The sequence below is a fragment of the Ostrinia furnacalis genome, unplaced genomic scaffold (genome assembly GCF_004193835.3).
Source record: "Ostrinia furnacalis isolate ACB-3 unplaced genomic scaffold, ASM419383v2 OfSCF1862, whole genome shotgun sequence".
Lineage (NCBI taxonomy): Eukaryota > Metazoa > Arthropoda > Insecta > Lepidoptera > Crambidae > Ostrinia > Ostrinia furnacalis.
Genome location: NW_021132101.1, coordinates 880,585 through 895,025, shown reverse-complemented (window position 1 = coordinate 895,025; position 14,441 = coordinate 880,585). Strand labels below are relative to the sequence as shown.

At 37.3% G+C, this 14,441-nt stretch overlaps 1 protein-coding gene across 1 annotated transcript in view; it reads right to left on the bottom strand.

Annotated features, from left to right (window-relative positions):
- The window catches only part of LOC114353958 (progestin and adipoQ receptor family member 4), a 73,736-nt gene extending 59,518 nt beyond the window's left edge, over positions 1–14,218 (bottom strand). Inside the window, exon 1 of the mRNA XM_028306157.1 lies at positions 13,737–14,218. Within this exon, the coding sequence (XP_028161958.1) occupies positions 13,737–14,073 (337 nt within the window). The 5' untranslated portion in view covers positions 14,074–14,218. The remainder of the gene's footprint in view (positions 1–13,736) is intronic.
- Positions 14,219–14,441: the final 223 nt, after the last annotated feature.

The following is a 14,441-nucleotide window of genomic DNA, read 5'->3' as shown; positions in this document are numbered from 1 at the left end:
GTGCTCGAATAATGAAAGTCAATTAGAAAAGAAAATTTTCTTATTCCAAATGTTTATGCTTTGCCATGTTTGCGTAAGATCACGCAAGAATTTGCATATTATTGTCGTTTTATCTTTTTACAACTTTGAGTTTACTTCATTTAATGTGTCGGTGACTATGTTCACTTCGTGATTAAAGAATTCTTCTGTATCATATGCATTAATTATTTAACAAAATAAAGTAAAAAATATATATTTTTGAGAAAAATATATATTTTTTCAGTCGACTGACATCTCCGCAAATAATAATAACTTTTTATTTGCCGTCCGTAGGTATTTTCCACATAAAACAATAAAGAGCTCAGTCACTGGCTTTCATAAAAGGACCGTTCTCGAGAGGATTAGAATCGTGGCTCAATGACAGCTGCCAGCTTATCGTATTTACGGATTATATTTTTGGAGCATTTCATATTATTTACTACATTCACTCTGTATTAAACACTGACAGGTTATTTCAAAATATTTTGGAAAGATTATCGAAATTATTTTCAGGATGTTAATTTCAAAATGCATTTTTAATGTTTAAAATTTGTTTGAGAGTTGTTATCATGTAACGAAATTGAAAATTGGTACCTAATGACTTTCATGATTTGATGTAACGATTTCCATTGTGCTTTTCTCTACTCATACAACACTCACCAGTGTGGAAGTTTCCGCGTGTAATACATTAAACTCCCCCACAATATTATACCGACAAATAAAATAATGTAAGTCACTGAATCAATCTTGTAGATTTATTATATCCAAAAAAGTTCTTTTAATAATAAAATCTTGGTTGCTTTTATTGACTAGTTCTTAGGTGTATTAGGAAACCAATCAGTTCGCAAAATCTAATAGTTAGTCTTAGTATACCTGTGTTTGTTCATTACATACAAATAAGTAAATTACCAACGCCTTCGCTATAAAAGCAAGCAATTTTAAATTGAGTTATAACCACTTTAATTAAACTGTCAGCTACAATAACTACACCAGACGAGTCACATAAATTGGCGGCGAAAATAAAACTGGAAAACACGCTGCGCCACCGACATGTTCACAAAAGCAGACACTTTAGCTCTTACTGGAAACATCTAGGTCACTTTCATTTACTAGAAATGCAATGGCAATTGGTGACAGACTGGTGCAGCCATTGAAGTAATTTACTAGCGTATAACTCAATGGCAGCCTTGATCTTTCAGCAGAAATTGTTCATGAAAACTCGCTATAAAATATGATAATTTATGAGCAATGCGTAGCACATTGCGGACTATATTCCATAATATCTAACCTCCACATTTCGTATCGCTTTACCAAAAGACGTCCACTGCTGGACTTACTCGTAAAAGCATCACACAAGAATGTCCACTATGATTATTTGGTTGAAAAAACGATTTATTTACATTTTTGAATCTTAATTTAACGCCAACGCCTGCAACCGTGATATTATCCCAAAATAGGTACATACATACCCGTAGATTTGCGAGGTGAAAGTTCTTACTTCAAAATACTGTCCTGAAGATCTCTAACCAAACTAAAGCAACTTCCTTCGAGTAGATTAAATATTATCGATTGTGCAGCTAATATTCAAGGAGAAACTTTAAGCAGCTTTGAGAAAGCTCCAAAGTTATCCACTAAGATGCCTGCAGTCCGAATTGAGCTACTGGAATCGATTGTCTTTGTTTTATCTAATGCGCAAAATCAGCGCAACGTAAGTAGATAAGCCAAAACTTTAGATTTCATTTGGCTAAAGTGAAAGCTGTGCAAGTTCAAAATCTATTTAGCTGTAGGTATTAGCGGCCGCTCGCGACTTCGTACACGTGGATCCCGTTTTATCCCCTTAGGGGTGGAGTTTCATAAAATCCGTTCTTAGCGGTCTACACCCTATAAGGAACCTAGTTTGTAGGTTATAGTTTCTGAGAATTCGTGATTATCAGTGAATGGTATAATCGCTTTTATGGGTCCGATTGAGAATGGAAACGATTATAATTAAGTTACATAAAGTTATAACGTAAAATGTAGAAAGTTGGACTTTTAAGCTATTTTGTTGTTGCACATTCATATGGTAGCATCGTTTACATCGCATATAACTACTACGGCTTGCGGGCTACAAAATAAATGCTACAATCAGCTAGCTATCTATGTATAGACTACGACGGGCTACGAGATTTACTTTGTAGCACCATTTGCCGAGAGAATTGCTTTAAAGCACAGCTGTCTCCTCATTTACGTCTATTGATCTTTAGTTAACTCCAGTAGGTATACAATTCTGTATTGTTTGCATTATGAACAAATCAATCCATTTAAATAATTAATATATTTCAGGAACAATGGCAAACTACTACAATCAGCTAGCTATCTATGTATAGACTACGACGGGCTACGAGATTTACTTTGTAGCACCATTTGCCGAGAGAATTGCTTTAAAGCACAGCTGTCTCCTCATTTACGTCTATTGATCTTTAGTTAACTCCAGTAGGTATACAATTCTGTATTGTTTGCATTATGAACAAATCAATCCATTTGATTATTTAATATATTTCAGGCACAATGGCAAACTACCTCACGTTGGAATGCAGTACCGAGAAGATAATAACAGCTGTGGTACTCGTATATTTGAAAACATAAACAGAAATTTTGTAAGTACCAAATATCTTCACATGTTTATTATAATTTCACCTTTTTTACTTAGTTATAAAAGTAAATACAGCATGTGAGGCTCCGTGAACTTAAATATATATCGATTATGTTGGCCGTGACACTATTATTAAATGCAGGCATAAATAAAACACATTGCCAAGCCTTGTGAGGGAAAATTCCTACACTCACCTTTCTTTTGAATAAAAGGTTAGGAAAATGTTGGATCGAATTGAATCAGTTCATTCTCTTTGATAATAAAATTGCCAATTGTAGAGCAATTTGTCACGTCAAATAACTGAGATATGGGTAAAAGTATCTATGGTGCCTTAGCAGACAATTGCGTAGTTTCGTAGAAAATTGTAGAGACATTTGCCTATTGTAGGTAGAGTCATCGATTAGTATTAATGTTACTAGAAAAATCTATTGTTGCTGCTATAATTCATAAAGTATACACAATGACAGTGTAAAACATAAACGGTCTATATCAGTGTGCCTACCATGAGTTTACGTTAGGTGTGCTCGCTAGCGACTGCGTAAAAAAATGACATTTAAATGTATGACATATTGTGCAGCGCCCCTAGCGGCTACTTTCAAGAAATAAAATCTTCATAGAATTTTTTGACGTATTCGCTAGCGAGCTCACCTAACGTAAACTCATGGTAGGCACACAGGTGCTTAAACCAGACACGATTTTGCTTGAAAAATTAACTTTAGGTTTAAGATATTTATTTTCTCAAAAGATTACAAAAATCACTTGTAGAGAAAATACAATTTAACAAAAATATTAATTACGTAAACGCGCGAACACAAAAGAAATACGTATATAAAACATTCTCACACCGAACATTCAACTGATGATCGAGTTCGACGCTAAGAGTAGGCGCACACCGTTGATTTTTAGTTGGCCGATAGTTGTGCCCGATTTTAATTTGTATGAAGAATCGGCCAAATCAAATCGAATCGAAGTTGATCAGTATGGGCATGTATGGGAGTGCGCACACTACTCCGATTCGATTTGGCCGATTCTTCATACAATTTAAAATCGGGCACCTATCGGCCAACTAAAAATCAACGGTGTGCGCATAGGCTAACTTGAACTAAAGAATGTTTTTAACTTATTTTCTCGCTTAAGGCAGTTATGTCTCGCTCCTAACAACCAGCTTAAGAACTCGAAAGACTGCAGCTGAAGTAAGGCACTGCCTGGATTGCACAGGCTGCTAGTTGCCTCGGCAGATTAGCACTAAGCTCAGACTGGCTAGACTCGTACGTGGCTACGCTTAGTAATGTGCCTTTTGCTAACTATTGTTAGGCTGACATTGTAGGCTTCAATCAACTGGATTGTCCCATTGTTGATTCTAACAATCGGCCCTCAGGGCACTTCATGCGATCTCTCGTTATTCAGATGCAGTCATTCACTACAGTAGGTTTGAAATGTGCTTAAACGTAAAATAGTGAGGTAGTTACCTACTTGCTATAGATGGTTGACGGAGAAAAGCATAACAATTAGGAAAATACACGTCAAATTATCAAAAATATACTAGTAGCTGTGATTTATTTAGCATCGTACAATAAGGTTAAAATGTGGACATAATCATGGCGGAAACTATGATATGGTTGTGCATAGCGATAAGCTCATGTGATTTTAAAACAACGAGCAAAAAACATTTTTTTAAATCGTTTTAAAACCATAGTTAAGATTTACAGCTGAAAAAGAGATTTTGTCACACCTGTTTGTCGTCTGACTGTAGAAATAGGTTGGTAGGTATACTAGTACATCATAACTTTTAAGTGTTGACGCGTTGAAGTCTTTATAACGGTGTTCCGATTATGTGTCATAATCGTTGAGGTTGGTTTCTGTTTAATTGGGCGGTGTAACACCGCTGTGGGCAGTAATTACCGCGTTCAGTTGACGCGGTGACGCAGTTAGCGGCCGCTGAAGCTCGCCGGTGCGTGGCAAAGCGTAGGGTTGTTTCGGTTAAAAATATGGTATCCTTTATGGCTTTCAAAAGATATTAATTTGCAATATTTTCAGTAAATCGGTTATGCATAAATGTAATACCTACATTGCCATGGTAAATTGATAAATTAAATTACGTTTATTTTATTTTTTTATTTCGTTAGTTCGTTCGTTTCAGCCTAAAGACGTCCACTGCTGGACAAAGGCCTCCCCAAGGATTTCCGCAAAGATATTTTCCACTTATAAACAGGTGATAATGATGTAAAGGTATAAATGGTCTCTTGTTAACTATTTTGGTATTTCACTTTATATTCAAAACAAAATACAGTTTGTCATCACACAAGTTGGTTTGCCACCAATATAGCAATTTTCCCAGCGTGGATAATCCTAGAGACGACTGAAAACAACACCTTTAATTAAAATGTCAACACATAACTACTTGTAAGCTGGTGTTAGCGCACCGACTAATTAAAGTGGAGTGTGGAATTGACAGGATTAAAGCAACGCCCCGGGGATTGCATTCTTTGACGTGTCACAGGCTAAGCTAAGCAAATTAGCGCTAACCGACGCAGTAATGGACGCCGTCCGGCAGACTAAATAATGCAGGCACGCTGACATAATTATCACCACAACAGATTTTACTACAATATAAATTTTTCAACGTTAGAAAATTCTGAAAACGAGACTTTTCTATAAATGACACATTCTAGTTGTAATTAAAGTGTGGAATTGACAGGGATTAACGCAACGCCCCGGGGATTGCATTCTTTGACGTGTCTATAAAGGCTGACATATCACCACAACAGATTTTACTACAATATAAATTTTTCAACGTTAGAAAATTCTGAAAACGAAACCTTTCCATAAATGACACATTAAATATACTAGTTGTAATTAAAGTAAAGTGTGGAATTGATTTAAGCAACGCCCCGGGGATTGCATTCTTTGACGTGGCTATACAGGTTAAACTAAGCAAATTAGCGCTAACCGACGCAGTAATGGACGCCGGCAGACTAAATAATGCAGGCACGCTGACATATCACGACAACAGATAGCCATTGTATATTTAGCGCCAGACGGGCTAACGGGGTTAATTGTAGGTAAGTTTATACATAGAGGTTATTTATTTATTCGACAGACAAACGTTAATGTAGCAACTTACGTAACTAACGTAGTGCTTGTTTACATATTTTAGAAATTTTGCACCGTTTTTTCACTTTTAACGCGATAAATCTTGAGAAATAGTTTGCTTTATGATTATGTTTTTAAGAATGAAATATCATTGCAGTTAGGCTTAGTACTTCAGCTAACAATATGAGCGATTATAATTTTATGTTAAATTGTTTGCCATATGTATACTTTCATACTTTCCAATGAAAGTAACCTTATAATATTCAATATTTTATCTCGCAAGATCTTGTCAAATAACCAAATGACCCGATGCTGTCAATGTTTTATTATGTAACGGGGCTAATGGTTTGTGTGCCCAGGCCTAAAAATGCAGGCCCGGGCACTCAATAATGCAGCGGGCCGCTGACATATCACGTATAGTCCAGTCAATGAATGCTTTAACGACGGTGTAGAGAGAAATCCCTGGAACACAATTTCTGACCTCGGGACTTTATTTAGACTAGTTAGGAGGTGAACATAGTAAAAGTCCCCGCCCTTAGCCCTTGAGCCGGCGGGGAGAGGGGGGTTTAAAGGTACCACTTTTCGGTTTTTCGCTTAATCCTCGGAAACTATGCGTCCTAGTGACATGACTACTATGAACCAAAAAAAGCTTATTCAATTTGCTACAGGTGAGACAGTCAAGTTTTTCTATATCTTGTATAGTTTTCGCGGCATCTGCTCTAGAAGGTCTGTAATATTGGAAATTTTATTTTTGTCTTACATGTTCCCATCAGGAGATAATCGACTAAATCAACATTAAGCAAACATTATAGACATGCGGGAGCATGTTAAGCTTAGTTCCAAGGAGGGGACTGCATCGTGCGTATATTTATATGAACTAATTGGAGTCACTTTTGACTCCTCATCACTCAAAAAGCACTCAATACCTAAATAACCGTTTGAGGTATATTTATGAAATTTAAAGCTGATGTTTATCTTGCAAGTCTCAACACATGAGCCTAATTTGAAGTGTTAATGCACAGTGCTTTTTGAGTGATGAGGAGTCAAAAGTGACTCCAATTAGTTCGTATAAATATACGCACGATGCAGTCCCCTCCCTGGAACTAGGCTTAACATGCTCCCGCATGTCTATAATGTTTGGTTAATGTTGATTTAGTCGATTATCTCCTGATGGGAACATGTAAGACAAAAATAAAATTTCCAATATTACAGACCTTCTAGAGCAGATGCCGCAAAAACTATACAAGATATAGAAAAACTTGACTATCTCACCTGTAGCAAATTGAATAAGCTTTTTTTGGTTCATAGTAGTCATGTCACTAGGACGCATAGTTTCCGAGGATTAAGCGAAAAACCGAAAAGTGGTACCTTTAAACCCCCCTCTCCCCGCCGGCTCAAGGGCTAAGGGCGGGGACTTTTGCTACGTTCACCTCCTAACTAGTCTAAATAAAGTCCCGAAGTCAAAAATTGTGTTCCATGGATTTCCATCTATAATGCTTTATTGACTGGACTAGTAGCGATTTAACGGAATTACCTGGAAAAACAACCCAATATGAGACAGTGAGGTGCCGATATAGAAAGAATTACTATGTAGAGTCAATATAAGATTAATGACACTGAAAATGAAAACTTAGGACTGAAAGAAAAAAATTAAGAGATTTTTTGAGATGGAAGTACCTGAGATGGAAGTAAATAATTAATCGAACGGTTCATTTACTTAGATCTGGAGGTGTTACATAAACTGCATTCTAAACAAATGGAATAAACGTACGGATCTCTAGAAATTAGTAACTTCAAACAAAAACTACTGACGTAGTAATTAAACTGTTGTTAAAAATAGTAACAAAGCTAGAAAGTATTACTATGTGATTGTAATACAATTACGTTTGCAGCCAAAGCAGGTGACCGAGAACAATAAATTGACTAAGTAGGAAAAGCTTGGCTCCGCTCCAAGTATGACCAAGTATTACACAATCCAGCTTTTTAGGTTAAGGCTGTACGTTCACGCTTCAGTGAAACGAAAAAAATGTTTACAAGCGTTTCAGGGGATTGTAATCTAGAAACCCATTAGGATCTAAAAAAGGGAAGTAAAGGGTAGGTTGCCAAGAACCAAATAAAGGCAAACTGCCTTATTTCTTTACTACTGAATGAACTGAATCCATTGATTTTTTCAACTGACGAGAGATATTTTTAACGGAAATGAAAGATGTGAAATGTATGATTCAGATATTAATAAATGAACTATGTCATATTTATTAAGCGTGTATTCTTAGAAGACATTCCAAAAATGTATAACAGGCAAGGAAACAACAAAGATAAAGAACATTTTAATTTTGTCAGAAAACGATAACGATTGAACGTTTGTGAAACTATGAAACGAACAACAATAAAATTAATTTCATTTTGTAGAAATATTTTATCAAAACAAAGTTTCATGAAATGAGAAACCAATTTAAGAAAGAGAACCACTTTTAAAAATGATAACAAATCACTGAGCTCCATTCCGTTGGCCTATTATTTTCTTAATTTAATGAATCGTCGCGTTTTTATTGCTCTTTTATGAATTCACAAGTTTTTTGATTGCGTACTAAAATTTCGTTCGTGTCTATATGGTCTTATCGTAACAACTTTATTCATAATGAAGTTTTAACTGAATTTTGTAAAAATATCGAACTAGATTTCGCGTTTGAGAAATTTTCCTAAGGCAAAATGATAAGCATTAATAAATAATGACGCTCATTAAACGGTAATGGTCGGTACTCCTTTGATGTGAAACAATATTCGCATCATGAACTTTTTTATAGCGTTTACTGACTTCAAAGGCGTCGTCAACAATATATTNTCATAAAATTGTATAAGAAAAAAATATTTTCATGTTTATTTAACCTGATTTTTATATTTTAAAAGTATTCAAACATTTAGATAATAACGTTAAAACATTTAAAAATAATCGTATGAGAACGTTTTCGACTTCTCCACGGACGAAGTCGCGGGCAAAAGCTATTTGTAAAATAATTAGACTAAATTATTAAAAGTGCCTACCCAAAGTCATTATTCCACGCGGACGAAGTCGCGGGCACAGCTAGTTAATCATAAAAGGCAAATGGCATATTAATAACTAGTTTTAGAATATTTTATAAATGTAACAAAAGTAGTAGCAGGCGAAGCGTAGTTTTAGAAGCAACTACTTAGGTAGCTACATAATATTACATCGAATTTGAAATACATATTATTATGTCAGTTTTGTACGAATTTACCAACATAAATCTTCAAAAGACTCTTTGAATGGGTCTTGAAATTATTTACAAAAGAACCGCGACTTCATTTTTCATTTCAACAACTATTTTTATAGAAATAGTAACTTATATGACAAAATATAGTCATTTCTATCTATCGATTTCATTCAGCTAAGTAGGTTTCTCTTGTCTTTGAGCAGTGATGGATAGATTATAAAACTCATTAAAACTCATTTATTTCTGTAAATAGGCTTAAAAAAAGCACTTTACTATAGGAGAACATACGTATACATTAGCTGAGCCACCATTACCCAAGGTTAAAATAATAAGTAGTAATGCAATCCACATGTAACGTGTTCCCACGAGCTTACGTAGGCAAACAACCGACGTTTAGGCGCGATAATAACTCCCCGGCCCATGAATTGGCTAAGCACTAAACACTCTAAATGGAATGTCATTAACTCGTCACTTGAGGGGTAGTAATTTTAACCAATTACTATAACGACGATACCAAATATCATGGTTCGTTAGTATTTTTATTATTTCATGTTATATCGGTTCCATTTTTAATGCAGAACAAGGCAGGTATTTGACTCAATCACACCTTATATTAAGTGAATGCAGTCTAAGATGGTACATTAAAATATGGATCTGTTCTAGTCTGCAAGATTTTATCTGAATTAGAGAGAGAATTCAGTAAACCTATAAAAGTAGAGGCAGTGGCGGGGCAAGACCTAAATTTGATGTGGGCAAGACAGATTTCGCGAGGCCTTGTTCTGTGGCGACCTGAAGACGGATTTTATAAAAAAAAAACGGGTCAACGGTCTATTCATTGACAGTTTCTGATTTCTTGATTCAGTGATTATTTTTAAAGGAATATTGCGCCAAAGAGTCACTTAAAACCGTGTTGTTGCTTAATTTTGTGTCTGATTATGGCTGAATTTGTTTGGAAAAAAATATATTTTTTTAACTACATTGTTTAGCTATCAAGAATTTATATTTAATAGTCAATGTTTGCATTTATTGTTGTATTGTGATATTGTCATCTCCACCTTGTATACATTTTTTCAAAATTTTTGATGCGCGAGGCCCCTTGTTCCGCGAGGCCGTAGGCGGTGGCCCACGTTGCCTACACCTAACGCCGCCACTGAGTAGAGGCATATGTATGTATGTAGTTGCTTAGATGTGCGGTAGCTTCTAACTAAAAGCTCCACTTAAATCATAGCTCTGCGGCTGAGTATCTTACATTAGTGGAAGATAAACGAAAGTAAACCAGGCATACATCCAAGCCGCAAAATTAAATATGCATCAGATTATGAGAGCTTTACTTAATCCACGTAGTGCTCTCGAGAAGGGCTTTCGACTCGACGCTGGGTCGACTTGAATTATCAATGTGGACATGCAACCTGACCGCTTGATTCCGTCCTATCCTCTTTAGTTAAGCTCGAGAGGTCTCTAAGGCTGAGTTGCACCACCTAACTTTAACGGTAACTATTACGATAACCGTTGTATTTTGTATGGAGTTTGACAGATTTTTGACGTTTGTCACAGTTAAAGTAAGATGGTGCAACCCACCCTAAGGGTTTGCCAACAGGAAATTTAATAAACCTACGGCACTGACCATATTTCCTGGACAGGGGTAGGTCGGGGCGGATGTGCAGTAGCTACTAGGCATTAGGAAAGTTTTGGTTTACGTTTTGAAAGCAATAGAATAAACACAGTTTACTTTACTATCGAGGAGTCAAGAAATCTAAAAACTAGCGACCCTGGCTTCGCACGGGTGCGTGCTATCTGTTAAAAAAAAGCCGCATTAAAATACGTTGCGTAGTTTTAAAGATCTAAGCATACATAGGGACAGACAGACAGGAAAGCGACTTTGTTTTATAATATGTAGTGATACAATTTGTAACTGAGTAGTGCGCCATCTACGAAGTGCTACGAACCAACCGTAAATACCTATTTCTCGTCTTTTCACATTATTCTTTAGTGATTCTGTAGTTTACTTGGTGCTTGGAGGGGCTGACGATTGACTCGGATTAGAAAAGGTAAGTACCTACCTACTTTGTACTTTAATACTGACCCCTGAAACGTTTGATTTATTGCACATGTCTCATCGTTTTGTCTCTTCACTGTATTAACACCGGGAAATTCCCGGAAAACGCCTTCCCGGAACAAAAGAAACCATTGCGTTAATCCCAGTCTACATATCTACTTAGTGTAAATTGCACTTAAGGCTGTTTAACCCTTTGATTAATTGGTACAATGATTATACAACTTTGGACAACAAAGGAACAGTAATGTACACACAACGGGTATATGTTTATTTATATGGCATTACTGTGTACTATTATTACATTTTTGTGATACAACATCATGTCTTTCTTATTCATAGAATAATAATCTTACAACGACAATATTCACACTCATTATTTTAATCTTTAGCCCACGTACATGGCAACACTCAAACGGAGTTTAAAATGAACTGTTTCAGATAAAATTGTGATGTTTTACAGCGTGGCACGGTTCATAAATAAAATGAGGCGGGTATTATTCCCCGAGCATCCCGGCTGTCCGCGGGCGCAATATAAAATGCAGTAATGTGCAGGTGGGGCGCGGGCGCTCGTCCGAATGCTGCGCGCTCTCTGTGTGCTTACCATGAGTTTACGTTAGGTGTGCTTACCATGAGTTTACGTTAGGTGTGCTCGCTAGCGACTACGTAAAAAAATTACATTAATTGTATGACATATAGTGCAACGCCCCTAGCGGTTACTTTCAAGATACAAAATCTTCATAGAGATTTTTGACGTACTCGCTAGCGAGCACACATAACGTAAACTCATGGTAGGTGCACTGAATGTACGACTGACAGAGACGTAACTGGGACAAAGAGGGTGCGTTTATTTTTAATCGACTGCATGAAAGCATTGAAGTATGAAAGTTACATTCGTTTTTGAGAACATCTCAACCTAATGACAAATTACCCACTGATTTGCATCACAAATCATAATTCAATAGCTTTTACGCATTAGCGTTTATTCAATGATGCGTTCGAAGTTACATTAACCGAAACATTTATGCAGATTATCCAATTCCAAACCCATAAAAAGTATCCGCTGCCTTACGTCTTTCGGCTAAAATCGATGATCGATGATTGTTGTCGTAAAGCTTTTTCTATAATGAGTTTTGCTTTTATCACGTGACTTATTTGGTATAAGCATAAAATTATACTAAAGTAATCATTGGAAACGCAATAAAAACAAAAATGTACGTTAGTTGCCTTGAATGTTCGGTATTCACGGAAAAAGCTCAATGTTTTAACATTGAATAGTGAAGGAATGCTACGAATCTATGGCTACAGCGTAGCAACTTCGTAGTGCTACGAATTTAAAAACTTCAGAACTTCCGTAGCACAGAATCGCGATGAAATAAATGATGGAAATAGGAAGTAGGCCAGATATTTTGATGATCTTATTATGAAGACCTGAATAAGTTTTGTTTAGAAGTTCTGGTAAGGCTCATAGTACTTACTGTTTGCTAAAGTGAACGTCCTACGTTAGTACGTAAATTCACTTTATAGTTAGTTACACACCTGTCTAATATTATACCCCTTTGCGTGCGATTTATTTATACGCAAAGGGGCGAGGGGGAAACCCCAAGTCCACCCCTGTTTACGGCATGCCATGCTTGCAAATGCTCGCTTTCGCCGCGGGTGGAATGTTCACAATTTTATTTCATCGGACTTTTGTTCCCAGCAATTTATTATATTCATAATCGGCTCGTTACCTACCCCTTTTCACGGTTAAATAATGTTGTGCCAATGCCAGTAGTCGGATCGAATGCTACTTCCAGAAAATATGAATATTCATGCCTTGGCCTAATTCCTCTTTTAGGAAATTGTTGGAATATTTTGCGATGTAAATAAATCGTGGTAGAGCTTATAAAATTAAAAGCAATGGGTACGAGAAGGAATTTTAGGTTAGGACAAGGAATTTTAGGTAAGTCGGAAATTAAATGCTTAAAAATGTTAATTCCATTCGTCCCTTTTAAAATAACTTGAAATTAAAATGTTAATCTCTAGAGAAGTGTTCCAAGTTGTTAGAAATGTGGAGGAATAGAACTTTGGTTCTATGAAAATTGCATTACCGAATAGCTAAGCACATAACGGTTAGATCAATAGTGAAATAAAATGGAAATATATAACTAGTTCGTAGCAGAAAGTTTTTACAATTGAGAAATAGTAGAGCAAGCCGAAATCGTTTCCGTGCGCTCAGTTTGCGTGAGCTCGAAAGATGAAACAAGACATTCATGAATGAAAAATTATGAAATTGATTGTGTTTTTAAGCTCAGTAGGTGAGATGAGTCTAAGAAAACGTACAGCGAATGAAAAAATGAATTTCCCTAAAGTCTAATAACCTAAAATAACTTTCTTTGTTATGTCATACTACCGCGTAGCTGCGATGTTATAAAATGCGCTCAAAACATGATAAATTGTGACGAATATTACATAATAGTGATCTACCGACCTAAATGTTAACATAGTAGAATAGGTGTATAAAATCTTATTGTCGTATCAAAACGGTGAATTTAAGCTTTTATGCCATGGTACAGGCATAAAGTCAATCCTCCCAGTTTTTCTTGCTATTTGTAGTGTAGGTAGTTTCTTGCTATTTGTAGTGTATTCTCTTTAAATGACACAATGCTGTACTTAAAAGTTATTTTGATGATATTGTCATAAATATAAGTATTTTGAAATTTACCGTGCGTAAGTATATTAATGGTCTCGTTGTGGAAGTAGAAGAGGCTGCCGACGCAGCCGGCCCAGCTCTGCAGCGGCCGGTAGCCGGTGAGCACGTAGGGGTTGAACTGCAGGTGCTGCGGCATGTCCCGCCAGTGCAGCAGGCGCACGCCGCGCGCGCCCGCCGCCGCCGCGGGTCCGGCCTCGCGCGCGACCAGATCCTCCCGCCCCTCATTATCACAGATACGCTCTAACGACTTTTTCCTCTTCTTGGGACCCTTCCCGTTCACCTCCTGAATTGACATGTCGAACATATTTGTTGTTGTACACGAGTCAGGCACGCTCTGATTGTCTCTCATAACGGTACGGGCGGCTGCGTCTCGGGCCTCTCGCTTCGCCGGCTCTGAGACATGGCCTGGGGCCTTTGGTTTTGTACGAATATCACAGCTTCAGCATTGGGTGGGCGCACGCGGTGGCGGTGGCGGCCGGAGCGGCGTGGGCGCGGCCGGGGGGGGCGGGCCGCGGACGCGACTGGCCGGGCGCCGCCGCGAGCACGAGGGCCCGCGCCCCCCGCAGATTTGCGCACTGCGCAAACCCGATCAGCTGATTCCCGCCAGAAGGTCGGCCTCGCTCCCTTCTCAAAATCGCACTTTCACTCGTGCCTCGTATCTCGTATTTTCCAGTGATGAAAGTATGTTCGATTTCATGCGTGCTCTACTTTAATTGC